We start from the raw sequence: 16,593 nt of genomic DNA on the forward strand, positions 1-16,593 counted from the left end.
CAGGTTCGAGCCCTGGTCTGGGAAGATCCCACATGCCACAAAGCAACTAACCACGTGTGCCACAACTACTGAGCCTGCGCTCTAGAGCCCACGAGCCACATCTACTGAGCCCACGCACCACAACTATGGAGCCCGCACGCCTAGAGCCTGTGCTCCACAAGAGAAGCCACCACAATGAGAAGCCTGTGCACTGCAACAAAGAGTAGCCCCCGCTCGCCACAACTAGAGAAAGCCCGTGTGCAGCAATGAAGACCCAATGCAGCCAAAAATAAAAAATATATAAATAAATAAATTTATTAAAAAAAAAAAAAAAAGAGACATGGCAATGAAATGCAAAGGATGAGTCGAGATTTGCCTTTGTTTTAAGGGACATTGCTGGGATGAAATCTAGATAAGGTCTGTCTACAGGTTAGTTAGCCGGTCTCACACTTTCTAGCCTCAGGATCCCTTTGTACTCTCAAAAATTACTGAGGACCCCAAGGAATTTTTGTTCATGTACGTTGTATCACTATGTGCCATATTAGATATTAAAACTAAGACATTTAAAAATATTTGATTCACTAAAAATATACCCATTATACATTAACATCAATAATTTATGAAAAATGGCTAAAATTTCTAAATCAAAAAAGTGAGTAGAGCGTTTTTTGTTTTTATTTTTTTTTACAATTTCTTTAACATCTGACAATAAAAGGCAGCTGGATTCTCTTTTCTTCTTCTGTATACATATGTTGTGATATATTGTTTTGATTGAAGTAATATATGAAAACAAATTTTGCCATATACAGCTATGTGGTTGAAAGTGAAGAGTATTTTAATAGCCTTTTCAGATAATTGTGGATATTCTTCTTTGATGCTACACCAAACCTTGACAAGTGGTTGTTTCTCAGAGGTTAGTTGTAATGCGGAATATGAAGAAGCCTTATCAGTGAACTTTCTGCTCTCTGTACGTTTGTGAGAAAAGGTCCTTATGTTTTAAGAAACACACAGAAATATTTAGGGGTAAAAGGGCACATATCTGAAACACTCTCAAACAGTTCAGGAAAAAAATGTATATAACACATATACGTACGTATATATGTATATAAATATAAATAGGAGGATAAAGCAAATATGGCAAAATATTAACATTTGAGAAATCTAGGTGAATGATATATAGGAACTCTTGGTACTATTCTTACAACTTTAAGTCTGGAATTATGTCAAAATAAAGTTTAAAAAATTCCTCTCACCAGAAACTACACGATCAGATTTTTCTCCTTCAAACAGCCTGTGTGCTTCATTGCGCAAACCTGACTTAAAGGGTCCACCCTCATTTTTCCCATGCCTTCAAAACTGGGTCCTAGAGGTAAGTCTTCTTGACAACAACACAATTGGTGGAATAATAGATATTTTAAATTCCACCCCCACTTCTGACTCTGTCATATTTCTTTACATTTCCCTCGTCTCAGGATTTCAAAATGGGTTTATGAGGCATATGCATCAAAATCACCTGGGGTACTTATTAAATCTGCAGAATTCCAGGCTCACCTCAGACCTACAAATCAGAACATCTACCTTCTTTAACTTCCTAGATTTAGAAGACATTCAAAATTCTGGGGAAACTGGGAGGGCTCAGCATTAGAAATTCTGCATTTAACTGCTTGGTGGACATGAGTGGATCATCTTCTCTCCCAATCCCCTCAGGCAAGCCTCAGGTCCCAGATAGATGTGCTGGGGGAAACGAACACTGAGACACTGTTGCAACTGGCAGGTTTCCTGAGGGATGAAATCAGAAAGCACCAAGTCCTGTTAGGCATAGGGGAACTGAAGTTTTCTGGCCTTATTGAAACAAATTTTTAGTTGAGAAAGTTTAGGAAAGAGGTTTTTAGGAGGTTAGAGACTAAGTAAAATATACATTTATCATAATAAAATGGCCACACTCCTGGGAAGGTAGACTCTGCAGATCCTTTTTAACTGTCCTACTTGAAGGGGCTAACAGGTCTTTGTACCTGTCTCTGGAGCAGGCCAGAAGGAGCTAATTGGCAGAACGAGCCAGGCTCTCTCCTCATCCTGCCTTAAGATCAACTGCCTTAAACTTTCCAGCTACCACTCATATTCTGCTTTCTACACGGTTATTAAAGGTGACCTGATGGCCTACTGTATTTGGTTCTAACTTTTGCTTTCATTGCTGAACACTTAGAAGTTCTACATAATGGTGTTACGGGTTGAACTGTTTCCCCAAAAGAGATACGCTGAATGAAGTCTTAACCTGTAATAATTGTGATCTGACCTTATTTGGAAAGGGTCTTTGTAGACGTAATCAACTTAAACCAAGGTCATTAGGATGGACCTAATCCAATATAACTGGTGTCCTTTTAAGAAAACGATGTAAAGAAAAAGACACACAGGAACTTCCCTGGTGGTCCAGTGGTTAAGAATCCACCTTCCAATGCAGGGGACTCGGGTTTGATCCCTGGTCAGGGAACTAAGAACCCATATGCCGTGGGGCAATTAAGCCCGTGTGCCGCAACTACTGAGCCCATGAGCTCTAGAGCACGCACACCACAACTAGAGAGCCCGTGTGCCACAACTAGAGAGCCTACACACCACGACTAGAAAGAAGCCCATGCGCTGCAACAAAGATCCCACGTGCCGCAACTAAGACTGGACACAGCCAAATAAATAAATAAATAGGGACTTCCCTGGTGGTGAAGTGGTTAAGAACCTGCCTGCCAATGCAGGGGACACGGGTTTGAGCCCTGGTCTGGGAAGATTCCACATGCTGCGGAGCAACTAAGCCCATGCGCCACAACTACTGAGCCTCCGCTCTAGAACCCACGAGCCACAACTACTGAGCCCGCATGCCAGAACAACTGAGGCCCATGGCCTAGAGCCATGCTCCACAGCAAGAGAAGCCACCGTAATGAGAAGCACGCACACTGCAAGGAAGAGTCGCCCCCGATCGCCGCAACTAGAGAAAGCCTGCGCACGGCAATGAAGACCCAACGCAGCCATAAATAAATGAATGAATGAATGAATAAATAAATAAATATTTTTAAAAAAAAAAAAGAAAGAAAAACACACACAGAGAGACTGCCACGTGACAAGGAGGCAGAGATTTAGCTGCAAGCCAAGGTCTACAGCCACCACTGAAGGTACAAAGGGGCCAGGAAGGATTCTCCCCAGCATCTTGGAGGAAGATGGCCCTACTGACACCCTGATTTTAGACTCCAGCCTCCAGAACTGTGAGAGAATAAATTTGTTTTTGTTTTTTTTTTTTTTTGGCGGCACCGTATGGCTTTCAGGATCTTAGTTCCCCGACCAGGGACTGAACTCGTGTCCCGGCAGTGAAGCGCTGAGTCCTAACCACTGGACTGCCAGGGAATTCCCAAATTTCTGTTGTTTTAAGTTGCCCAGTTTGTGGCACTTTGTTACGGCAGTCCTAGGAAACTAATGCACATGGTTACCCTAGCAATTTTGGATTTTTAAAGTTACTTGGCATACCATTTATTCCACTTTTTCCTGAGGGCACTGCATTCTCATCTTGACTCTTGTTTGGTAGAGAAGGAGCTTCTACAGCAGTTCTGAGAGCCTGGTTTTCATGCTTTTCTTGATTCTGGAATTCAGTAGGATCACATACTTTTATCTCTGAATGATCCTGCTACAAATTTTAAAAGAAAATAAATGTTTTCAATAACAAATAAGAAGGACTCACACTTGAAAATTGCTAAGAGTAGATCTGAAGTTCTCATCACAAGAAAAAAACTACGTGAGGTGTTAACTAGACTTATTGTATATATATTGTGAAATGATCACCACAAATATTGAATCATTACATTGTACACCTGAAACTGATAGGATGTTACATGTGAATTATATCTCAATTTAAAAACACATCATTAAAAACATTGCCAATAGTCAGACATAAAGAAAGAAAAAAGTAATCAATGCCTTCCAAAGACAGGTACCAAATTGAGGAGGAAAATGAATTAAAGAAAGAAAAGTAGGGGCTTCCCTGGTGGCGCAGTGGTTGAGAATCTGCCTGCTAATGCGGGAGACACGGGTTCGCGCCCTGGTCTGGGAGGATCCCACATGCCGCGGAGCGACTGGGCCCGTGAGCCACAATTACTGAGCCTGCGCGTCTGGAGCCTGTGCTCCGCAACAAGAGAGGCCGCGATAGTGAGAGGCCCGCGCACCGCGATGAAGAGTGGCCCCCGCTTGCCGCAACTGGAGAAGGCCCTCTCACAGAAACGAAGACCCAGCACAGCAATCAATCAATCAATCAATTAAATAAATAAATAAATAATAAATAACTAATAAATAAATAAATAAATAAATAAAATAAAATATTAAAAAAAAAAAAAAAAAAGAAAGAAAAGTAGGAGACTAAGCTTTTTTGAGTGGCAGATTTGGTTCTCTGCCTCACCAAATGTCATGAGAACATGCATCTGGGAATAGTAGAGACTAGGGACCACTGGAAGGCATACATGGCAGAGGTTGCTCTCCTAGGGAGGAGAAACTAACACTGAGAGACCTAGACAAGCTAATGACTGAGGGACTACACAAAGCTGGAAAATAAAAATTAGGACCATCTTGTAAAAGCTACATTTGAATGAAAGGATAATAAAGTCAGAGTCCTCTCAGAGCAAGTGGGAGAAGCCCCCGGAATCACATGACCACACTGTTCAAAGACTAAGCTCAGCTGATCACCAGGCCCAGGACAATATAGGAAGGAGGAAAAAAAAAAAAAAATCATATTTGATGTTGGTATCTCTTTCCTTCTTACTTACTACACCTCACTTAAGTAAACACTCAATGAATGTTCATATTATTCAACAAACGTTTAATTTGTGCTTAATACTTACTAAGTGCTTCCCGAGTGCCAGTGCCCAGGGCGTGGTGATGAGGTCAGACTCGGGTGTGCGCTTTCATGGAGCTCACAGCAGTGTTTGCCAGCACCCGATAGCATAAGGGAATTAAGAGAGGCTCCCTAATAATATACCAGTTTGGGCACAGGTGGTAGCTTATTTTTAGTTTGCACATTTCTATTCACCTGGGAGTCAGGGCTCCTGCGGACAGTCCTGCGCCTTCTCCTTGTTTTGGTGACATGGCCAACTGGCTCCCTCTCAGCTTGTTCCTGGCTGCTGAGCTGTACCTCAGTCTCATCACAAGAAGATGCAGAAGTTTGAATTTCATCCTGAAAAAGAGAGACATTAATCTGCCATGTCCAATGTATAGAGTTACAATGCTCAGGAAGAATCAGAATTTAAACTGAATAAAAAACATGTATTACATATGCAAGAGATAATTTTAAAACCCTCCAGCACTAAATTATAGGCAAGGACAAGAATGATAGAGTATTCAGAAAGAAACAATCACACTTAACAACCCAAGCTAAAAAACTAGGCTTGCAAAGCATTCAAAGGTATCTTAGTGTGCGTAAATAAGCCAATTATTTTTTTTTTTTTGGGCCACACCACATAGTTTGTGGGATCTTAGTTCCCTGAACAGGTACTGAACCCAGGCCCATGGCAGTGAAAGTGCCAGGGAATTCCCACAAATTATTAAAAGTATGTTAATTTACTGAATATACACTATATGCTAGGCAGCATGCTATAATTAATAACAATTACAGCTAATATCATAACTGCACTGGGCTAAGTATTCACATGGATTATCTCTCATTTATTCCTCAAAGCCTATGAGACAAGGATTAACATTATCTGCAGTTCACAGGTAGGGAAACTGAGGCTTAGAGAGCCCAAAGTAACTTGTTAAAGGTCAACAAAAGGGAGTAAGGGAAGAAGGGCATGTGCACTATCATAAACTAGAAGTAAAGAGTTACGTCAACAAAACAGCATGGCACAGGTACCAGAATGTCCTGAACAGAACTGCTTCTAGAAGAAAGCATCGTATGACAATGGTTGTACATCACATTAGTGGGGGATGGTTGGATTCATTATTCAACACATGATGCGGAGAAAACATTGACTATGTTTTTCATGTTTTTGGTGAGGGGGTGGGCAATGAAACTTGATCATTTTCTCACACCAAAATGAAATCTGGATGGATTAAAGATTTAAATGTAAAATATGAAACTATAAAAGCACTAGGGAAAAATAGGTGAATTATATCCTCACCGAGTGTGAGGAAGGCATTAAGCATGTTATCCTACCTAGAGACAATAAAGGAGAGGCTTGATTTGTTTTTGTAGCTTTTTAAACGTAAATTCTAATTTTTTGAAATAAACTAATACATACATATGGTTAAAATAATAAAATACTAAAGGGAGTATAATGAAAAGTAATTCATTCTCTGCCCTACCCTTCCTATTTCTAGGGTTTGATGTTAAGTGGTTACTTACATATCACTAATGATTTGCTGATGGGATATTCATTTGCATTTTCAATAACTATTTTCAGTGCCTCATGTACTAAGATTTACTTCATTTGCACCACTCTCATCTCCGCATCTTCTTCCTAATAGACTTATACCACTTACTCAATTACCTTTGCAGCTTTAAACATACTTAAACCTTTATTTCTTGTTCCATGACTGCAGACACATATCCTGTAAACTGCAGATATTAGCATCCTTATACCTTCCTTCACCTCCTGTCCTTATCTCAACTTCTGTCATCTATTCTCTAAGTTGTTAACATTTATAGCTTTTTATGTAACCTTAATTAAATCGTCTGTGTAGCTTGATTCCAAGAGCTGATAATTCAATAGGTTATTGTAAGACATTTTTTAAAGCTTTCATTTGTTTTCTGTATCATGTTTCCTTTAGGGTCATTTTCTTCCTTACAGAGAAACCTTCCAGCATTTTAGATGGTAGTAGACACCTGGTACTCTGCATGTGGAAGTAGGGGGTAAGAGGGCTTTGTATCCTGACTTTTCAGTCCATTTCAGTATGGTGGCTGGACCCCACCCTCTGAGAGTTAATTTAGTTGCCTGGGATTTGGTGAGGCCTAAATATCAGTGTTTTTAAAAAGCTCCACAAATGATTCTCCCACACATCCTGGGTTGAGAACCACAATATAAAATAAATGTTTTGGTTGTAAAAGAATAAGGAGGCTTAGAAAATGGAAGGCTTTTAGATGGAGGTGAAATATTACAGAAGAATAATAGTTCTAAGTGATCTAAGATCCAAGGTATACCCAAAGAAGGGGATGGCTAATGAAGAGTGGAAAAGAAAGTCACAGGACTTAAGGAACAAGGAGGCAAGGGTAGTAAGGGACATCCAGGTGGACCTTTGAATTCACCCAAAGTAAGGTCAGGACAGGAGATGATGAGACAGTGAACACTGGAAAGCAACAAGGAAGTCAACAGATGAGAGATGAGAACTGGTGAGCCTGAACTCAAAGGAGCAGGGATATTTACGTGAGAGTAGAAAGACGCTATCTGAATCCTGCGATGGTCCAGCCACCGCAGGGGGTCTTCCAGGTCCCAACGGAGAGGGGTAAGGGACTGAATAGCACCGTGAGTATGGGGTCAGAAGGACCAAGACAACTGACGGTTGCAAGGCACTTTATTTAGAATTTACTGAATCTTATATAGACAGAAGAGGAACTCCTTATTAGACAATGAACCCATAGAATTGCTTATCGTCTCAGTTTAGTCACCACCATGGACGTCAACAAGTTTACAACAACTATCCTTGAATATTATCTTCCCTTAACCAGGCTCACACACAGCCCCAGCCATAAGGAACAACCAGGACTCTCAGCTCCCTGAGGTCTCCTGGCTTGAGATAGCTTTGCTAATCTCTTTTACAATCCTCAGGCCTGGGAAAAAGAGTGCATTCCAAGTCAAGGGTAAGGGCTTTGCTTTTTGTGAGAGACATACTGTCTCCTCCAGGAGTTACCTCTGGCTAAGACTGCGTGCTTCCCACAGAATCCTACTTTCCAACTCCCTGGATAGTCATGAAGAAGAAGAGAGGAAAAAGAAACTGTTCTCACTACAGAAGTGTAACCCTCAGGTTACACATATTGCTGGAGTACAGACACACTTTAAAAGTACTTATTGCCCCCTTACCCCCATTAACACAGTACAGAAGAGGTCCTATAACTGGTTTAGAAACCTACTAACACGACTCCCAGAGATGTCTTGTTTTAACCCCACACACCTTAACCAGGGTATGTTAGTCTGGGAGGCCAGCAGTGATCAGGTAGGATATGTTCATTCCTGAACGCACCATGATGTACCTGTAAAGACTTGTATAAGCCCAAGACTGAAGTGGCACAGCTGGTTCTGAGAGTCCTCAGCACAGTCAGACTAACCTACATACAGAGCTGCTCCAACTCATATAGTTAACGGCTAATCTACAGAGGGAGAACAAGGCATCCAGAAGTTCATGCTCACTTAGATGTGACCCACACCTGTGCACTTCCCTAGGTGACGATTTGGAGGTCTGGAAGCTTACCCATCTGTCTGTCCTTGGTAATATTACTGATCTCTTTGCCATGTATTTGGACTGTGCTGACTCCTGCAGCTTTAGATAAACTCTTTGTCTATGTCAGTTCTTTCCACCAACCTAAGCTCACTATTGACAGATTCACCACTAAGGAATTCTATAGCTGACCAAATTTTGATTATCATCCTGCTCTTGTGAAAGTTTTTCAAAATGGAACGGCTCTTGAGATGCTAAATTTGAAACATGATAGATCATTTTAAATTTAGCCCATCAATTACTACCCAAAGTAAAATCCTGATTTCAGATGGCACTACGATCATGTACCCTTAACCATGAAAAAAATTTTTAATTAATTAAAATATCTATATTGATTTAGTTGATATAGAAACTTAAAGGAATCCAAAATCAATTTTGTTGTCTATTTTATATTAATTAAACCTGGAATCAAATAGAATTTTGAATATTGGAAGTTTTTAAATGTTTATAACCTGGAATACAGAGAATTATGGAGTCTATAAAGACAGAGAGAAGGAATTCAGATGCTCAGTTCATGTTTATATTTACCTTCAGTTCAAGATATATAACGGATGCCCTCCAAAGCCCAGTTCCTTAAGGCCTTTCAACATTTCCCTGTATTTCAAGTTAAGAATGAAGCATTCATTGATCATTTAGGTGTTGAGCCTTGTCAGAACTCTTTGGGGCGGGTCTGAAGCAGCCATGACAACCGCTCCCTCCCATCAGCAGTGGTTTAGTTTCCTACAAGTCACTTCCACAGTCCCTACTTCATGTGATTCTCACAATCCTCAATTCAGCAGAAAAGATGTTATTTCCATTTCAAAGACCAGGAAACTAAGAATCAATGATTTGAGTTTTCCAAGGTCACACACATACAAAAAAGACAGAGCTGCTACTTAACTGGGTTTTTCTGACCTCAAATCCAGTTCCCTCCCTACTCACACCATTTGGCATACATCTGGCAACTAGTAATTAATCTTTGCCTTTGTATGAGAACATCTTATTCAATAGATTACAGAGGCAGCTTTGTCATTTATAAGAATTATGAAAGGATTTAAAATTACCAATGACAATCTCTTTGGTAACAAATAGCATGTCTTAAGTCATCACCAACTGTGTTTATCTTTCATTAACTGATTGTTTTGCTATTTAATAGGTGATGAAAATGTTACTTACCTGATTCTCATTTTCTTTTCTTGCTTCATTTTTAAGGTGGGCTTTTAAGGCTCTTAACAACTTGTCTGCCTGCAGAAAAGTTAAAGACCTTATCAGTAGAGCCAAAAATCAAATAAGCACGAAAGATTCATTGAACATTTTCTCCTGTTCTTGTACTCATCAAATGTCATCCGGGCAGGCTGGGAGTAGGGTAACCAAGATAGAAGGGGTTCCTGTCCGCACAGATTTCACAGCAGAAGCCAGAGAGGAAAGTGGCAATTACAGCGCAGTGGGGTAAATGCCCACATGAGGAAGCTCAGGTGTCGTGTGAGAACACAGGTGGGCTGGGCCACCAAAGCCTGGACCGCTAGGGTAGACTTCAGTAGGTAAGTGGACACGCCAGTCCTAAGACAAAGATGTGAGGTCACTAGCTGCTGAGGCTGAAGGACAAATAGGAGAGAGTGGGACATAGGGAAAAGGGTAAAGAAATAGCATGGGAAGGTAAGAATGTGTGGAGTTTGAAGAACTAAAGTTCAGTGTGGGCTGAAGCAGGGAGCTGTTGGAGGGGATGGTGAGAGAGAATGTTGGGAAAGTGGGCCTGATCCTGCCAGGCCTACTAAGTCTCTAAAGAGTATGAACTTTACCCTCGGGGCAAAGGCAGTCTGCAGAGTTTGCAGCAGGGCAGTGGGTGACCAGTTTTGCATTACTCAGGATGATTACTCTGACTGTATAATGTGCAGAATGAATTTGGTGAGGGCAAGATGGAAGACAGGGCAAGGGCCAGGAGGCTGTTATAGGAAACCAGAGACAACTTTGGCCTGAGCTAGAACGGGACTGAGGCCACACAGATGAATTAAAAACTTTCCTAGGAAGTAGAATCAGTGTGAATGTGAGGGTTGAGGAACAGGGAAATTTATTACGCCTAGGTTTCTGGCTTGGGCAGCTGGTGAAGCACGTGTGGAGGCGTGGGGGGTCCTAAGATGGGGAAGGCCAAAGGCGCCGCCTTAGGAGGATGGCTACAGGTCCCTGGGGAAGGGAACTCCTAGCTCCTCCTTTCACCACAGGAGAACTTCCCTTCCCGTTCTTTCCTGAAAGAGGAATACTAATCTGATGGGTTATGTTTTCCTGCGCTTTAAAAGCTCGAGCTCATGGCTGGGTTCTCATTCCTTCCTCTTCCACCAGCCATGCAGTTGAGAGCCAGAGGTTTTCTTCTCAAGGGGGGCCCAGCCACCAGGATCGTCTCTTCTCTGCTCCTACCATTTACCATCGGCCATGTGTTCAGGTGAGATGGCAGAGATCCCGATTTGGTTTGGGCTTCAGGGCACAGGAGATGCTATGCTCAGGCTGTGAGTTTTACCAGAACACTGTGCATCAAGATATCAGGCACCACACTGGCTAGTAGTAATAAAGGAGAGACCTATTTTCTACTTGCTGTTGTTCCTTGAACCTCTCTTTGGGTCTTCTCTGGGAAGTGAAGTGATTGGCAGGGCAGAATTTAGGCATTCTTGGTTCTTCTGACTTTTTTTCTCCCTCAATCACTTTACAGAGGTATGACTGACATACAAACAGCTGTCGATATTTAATACATATAAATTGATATGTTGGGAGATCAATATACACTTGGGAACCCATCATCACTGCCATAAATGTATCACCTCCAAGTTTCCTACTGCCCCCCTGGGATTTCTTTTGGTGGTAAGAGCCTTTAACATAAGATCTAACCTCTTAGCAAATTTTAAAGTATTGTTAATCATAGGCTCTATGTTGTACAGATTTCTAGAACATCTTAAAATGCCCTGAAAACCTCAAACGTGCAACAGAGGTGAAATGAGGGGCCTGTGGCAGAGCCAGGTGGGGGCGTACAGCAGGAGGAATGATGGGGGCTGATGCTCGGGAGAGCGGAGCTGGAGGGGCCGATGTGAGCATCAGCACATTTTCACGCACCACCTCCACAAGCATTTATCGTGCTGGACGCTGTTCCAGGCACTGGGGAGACAGTGGTGAGCAAAACAGACAAGGTCTCTGCCCTCCAGGAACCTCTAGAGGTAGGCTAGTGGGGAAACAGCCTATTAACCAAGTAAGCAACAATAAATGGTATGACATTAGGTGCTATGAAGCAAAAACAAAACTGGAGGCTCAGGGCAGAGGCGGGGGAGGACAACCTGAGTTAGGATGGTCAGGAAAGGCCTCTCAGCGTTGGTGACTTTTCAGCTGAGATGTGAATGAGGGAGGGGGCAGTAGGTGAAGATGCAGGGGAAGAGCATTCCCAGCAGAGGGAACACGAAGCCCAGAGACGGGCTGGTGAATTTGAAGGACAGAGAGAAGCCAGTGTGGGGAGCACAGTGAACACTGGGGCGAGTGGAGGGCAGGGAGACCAAAGAGGTGACCTGGGTCAAGAAGAGGGTTACAGGCCACAGCACACAGTGTAGATTTCTTCCCCCTAACTAAAATTTTATTATAAAAATGTCGAGTCTATAGAAAAGTCAAAATAGTCTAGTAAACACTCTGATACTCCTCACGTAGATTCAGCAATCCTTAATATTGTCTCATGTTTGCTTTCTCTCTCATTCACATGTATTTCTTGCCAAGCTGGTTGAAAATAAGTTCCAGACATCATGATACTCTACCACTAAATACATCAGCCACATCTCCTAAAAATAAGGGGATATTTTCCTACATAACCTCTAATGCATTACCTAGGAAAAGTAATAATTTTCTAATATCCTCTGATACATAGCCTAAAATCAAATTTCCTCAGTTGTCTCCAGTTTTAGCTTAAAAAAATTTTTTTTTCCTCCAAATCAGGATCAACCCAAGATTCTCACATTACATTTGGAGAAGTTTGGATTTTATTTTAGGTGTGAGGAAAATCATTTGACGAGAACTGAGCAGAAAAATGGCATATTCTAAGTTTCAACTATCACCCAACTACCAAGAGAATACTATTTTAAGGCAAGAGTAGAGGGAGGGAGACCAGCAGACAGCCTGAAGCAGTGGTCAAGAAAGGAGGGTGTCATGGCCCAGGTTTACAGCACTGGAGACAGCACACAGGCCAGATTTCAGGTGTATTGATACTTGGGAGGAAGAGCTCACCAGGATGGATGGGTGTGGGCAGTGAAGGGAGGAATCAATCATTTACGGACACAGGGAATAGATCTTCATTGTTTTGACCTGATCATGCTGTTTACGATGCACTTAAATGCACAAGTCAGCAGATGAGAGGTCGTACTGAAGGAATGGATTTGGGCGTCATTAGCTCCAGGTGAATCTAAAGTTCTGAGAATGAATAAGATCACCAAGGGAGAAGCACAATTAGAGAAAAGGCCCAAGAGAGAACCCTGGGACACGCCACATTTAGAGATTTAGCAGAGGAAGAACTAGCAAAGGAGACTGGAAAGAAGTGCTAGCAAGGCAGGAGAAAACCAAATATCAAAGAAGTCTAGAAAAGGAAGTGGTCTGAGCAGAAGGGAGGGTTCAATCACGCCAAATGCTGCTGATGGGCAGGTGAAGATAGAGACGGACCACAAGCTTTGCAAGGTGCAGGGCATGGTGGCCTCAAAAACATCAATTTCAGTAGAAAAGAACAGAGAAATTGGGCAGTAGGTAAAAGACGTGGGTCAGGAGAGGGGTTTTGTTTCTTTTTTAAAAGATGGATGACATTAAGATTTGATTGGGCGCATTATGGAAATGAGCCAGCAGAGTGAGAGAAACTGATGCAGCGGAGAGGAATAACTGCAGGAGTGTAGCCCCAGAGGGGGGAATGAGATCTCCAGCACAAACAGCAAGGCTGCCCTTAGGCACAGCCTTTTACCATAACATATAACAGGTGGAAGGCAGAGGATACGGGGACAGGTGGGTCTGGTGATAGAAAGATGAGGTAGTTCTCAGCTTAATTGCATCTATGTTTCCATGGCCTATGAGGCAAAGTCATCAAGTGATGGAAGGGTGCCAATCTGAGGTGAAAAGATATGAAATAACTGTCCTCAATAATGGGAAAATTAATGACTACCAAGGAAGTATAGGAGAATCAAATAAATCATAAATTAAGTTTATGGTCACATTTAAATTAAGTTCAGTCAAAAAAGTTAGGGGATTTTCTCCAGCCACGGTCAGCTAGTTAGTACAGGCAAGGATTAAGCACATAGCTTGTTTAATCAGGTGTGGAGTTTTGCCAGGTGAGGGAAGGGAGCTGCAAGAAAGTGGAAATAGTGGTAGTTTTATAATTGAAGCTTGCAAGAGTGAGAAAAGGACCGCGGCCGTACAATAAATCTTAGTAACTGACTCCTTCATTTTGCCTTACCATTAATAGTGTCTCACTATTATATATAGAATGGATAAACAACAAGGTCCTACTGTATAGCACAGGGAACTGTGTTCAGTATCCTGTGATAAACTATAATGGAAAAGAATATGAAAAAGAATATATATATATATATGTATAACTGAGTCACTGCTATACAGCAGAAATTAACATTGTAAATCAACTATACTTCAATAAATTTTTTTTTTAAAAAAGAGTAGTGTCTCAAAAGAAAGTTAATATTTTCTCTTCTAAATTTATTTTGAATGTTATCATAGTGGTGAAATTTATTTAAATCTTATTCTGTTAAGTTTTTTAAATAGTCAAATCTTGATAATTTCTTAGAGCAATTTATTCAATATTTTTGCTATGCACTTGGAATTTTAAAAAGGCAATTGATTTAACGAGCTCTTAAGCTGTACCAACTGTAAGTAACTTAAAACATTTTAATTATGGAAGATTTCAAATGTGTACAATGAACCCCCATGTATCTATCACCCAGTTTCAACAGTTATCAACATTGTGCTGTTCTTACTTCATCTAGTCCCCCCTCTTTTTCCTGGAGTATTTTATAGCAGATCCCAGGCATCATAACATTTTACCTGTAAATATTTGGCTAAGAGGTAAGGACTTTAAAAAAAAAAAAAAGAAGCATAACCACAATACCACCATCATATGCAACAAAATTAACAATACCTTAATATAATTTAATACCTAGTCCAAGTTTAATTTTCTCCCATCATCTCAAAGGTGTCTTTTTGTGGTTGGTTATTAGAATGCCTCGTATAGTCAAATTTGTCTGGGAAACAGCACCTCTAACAGATATTTGTTGACACCTACTATGCACCAGATGTTGTATGCTAGGCAAGCAATGAGGTCTGTAGTGACACAAAATACTGTACTACACCACATATATGAAAACAGGTGATTAAATGGCTACCCCAGATCAGGTTCCTCAAGAGACAATGATAGGTGGGACTTTCAGAAGAAGGTCGAACTTGCAACAGCTCTTCAGAGATCCAAAAGGTTGTGGGGTCTTAATGTTAGACAGAGCGCAGAACTCAAGTAGGAAACCTCCATAGTAACTCTTCACAAAGGAGCTACCCTCTAGTGCATTGTTCCAGCGCTGCCAAGAAGCAGTTGTAAATAGTAGTTCTGAATAAGTATCCAACGCCTCCCAAATAGAATGTACTGCACTTAGTGCTGTAAAGACTTCCAAGGTGGATGGATGAGATCCCTGTTCAGGGAACTTAACGTTTAGTAGAGAACGTATCTACACAAATAACCACAGTGCCAGGTGGAAGCCTGCAAGCGCTCAGAAAAAGTACTTGAAATTATACTGCCTTAAAGGCGCAGAGGGTTCCTAGGATTACTGGGGTGGTGGACCTGTGGCCAAGGGAATGAAGAGGAGGGGACGAGGTGCCAGGTCAGTGATGACATTTCAGTTGGACTGTGACGAGTAATTGGAAATTATTCATGCAGATAAAGAAGAGGGAGAGAGAAGGGGATTTGAGGCCAAAGGATTAAAATTAGCAAAGGCAGAAAGATGGACAAAGGTGCCAAGTGTACAGTTTGGATGCTGCCTTGGATAAAAGATTCCAGCCAGATTGCAAAAAAAAATTTAAGGGATTTAAACCAAGGAATTAAGATTTTGCTTATGAAGTATTGAGGAGCCATTAAATACTATAGCCCAGAAATATCTCCATAGATAGCCCTTTATCATTCAGCCCCAACAGGTGCATGGGCCCTGATTACTTTGTTTAAACCACTTAAAAACATTTGTGAGGACTGATTTATGTATTCACTCCGTGTAAATACCACAGCTTGCAGAACAAATCTCCAGGGTATACGTTAATATGATGTGGGAAAATAAAATATATAGAACCCCAATCCCGAATTGAACCCCCGCATTTTCCCCCAAACGTTTTGAAGTCTCAAAGACCTCACCGGTTTTGAATAGAACACTACCACAATAGTGATCAATAGAGGAACGATCCGACTAAATTAGGGCTGAGCTGTAAAAACTTATCCACGGGGGAGGTCCCCTAAAAGTCATCCTTTCTTCCAGGTCCCCCATTTAAGTAGCAGATTTTGGGCGCTGTTACAATTTACAGAAATGTTAGCTGTTTGGAGTTTTCCAAAAGCCAAGGCAATTATTTCCGCGACTGCCTAACAATTAATCGGCATTTAGATGCAGCATTCCTTTAGCTCTCTGGGCCTGCGTTTCCTAACTGATGCCCTGGTAAGTATAACAGAGTACTTCCAATAAGACGAAACCAAACAAACCCTTTTGGAGTCGGGGTCTTTGTGAGTCCCCAGGAAAGTCAGCCTCAACATAAGGTGAAAACTATGGCTCCCTCTCGGTTTTGCAGAGTTAGTGGGACCCTTCTGTGAACCAAATCTACCGCCCCAGGGCCGGGACAGCAGCCTCAGCCTTCGGAATTCCCGCTCAGTCCCCTCCCACCGCGTCCCGTAGAGGCCGCTCGTCCTACCCCACCCGCCACTTGCCCCGTACCCTCAGGTTAGCCCGGAGGCCCAGACTCTTGGCCAAGTTCTGCAGGTCACTGTACTTGAAGGAGTCCAGCTCCTCAAGGGAGGGGACGGTCATGGCGAACTGCAATCCAGGAGACCACGCAGAGGATCGGCCCTCCACTCCCAGAAGCGCCGTTCAAAACTCTGGCGCCACTCTTAAGCGTTGACCAAACCGAATGTTATAGAGTTTAAAT

General features: G+C 41.8%; 1 protein-coding gene across 3 annotated transcripts in view; it reads right to left on the bottom strand.

Moving 5' to 3' along the window:
• NUSAP1 (nucleolar and spindle associated protein 1) overlaps positions 1–16,593 on the bottom strand; it is a 37,398-nt gene that overhangs the window by 16,640 nt on the left and 4,165 nt on the right. Inside the window, exons 1-4 of one of the 3 annotated variants that reach the window (XM_036843133.1) lie at positions 16,383–16,560; positions 9,589–9,657; positions 5,036–5,179; positions 3,487–3,598 (exon numbers count right to left, since the gene is read on the bottom strand). In XM_036843133.1, coding sequence (XP_036699028.1) covers positions 3,487–3,598; positions 5,036–5,179; positions 9,589–9,657; positions 16,383–16,475 — 418 coding nt within the window. In that variant the 5' untranslated portion in view covers positions 16,476–16,560. Of the gene's footprint in view, positions 1–3,486; positions 3,644–5,035; positions 5,180–9,588; positions 9,658–16,382; positions 16,561–16,593 lie in introns of those variants that run through there. The other 2 variants (XM_036843132.1, XM_036843134.1) reach the window with 2 other exon arrangements.

Source organism: Balaenoptera musculus, chromosome 2, assembly GCF_009873245.2.
Source record: "Balaenoptera musculus isolate JJ_BM4_2016_0621 chromosome 2, mBalMus1.pri.v3, whole genome shotgun sequence".
Taxonomy (NCBI): Eukaryota; Metazoa; Chordata; class Mammalia; order Artiodactyla; family Balaenopteridae; genus Balaenoptera; species Balaenoptera musculus.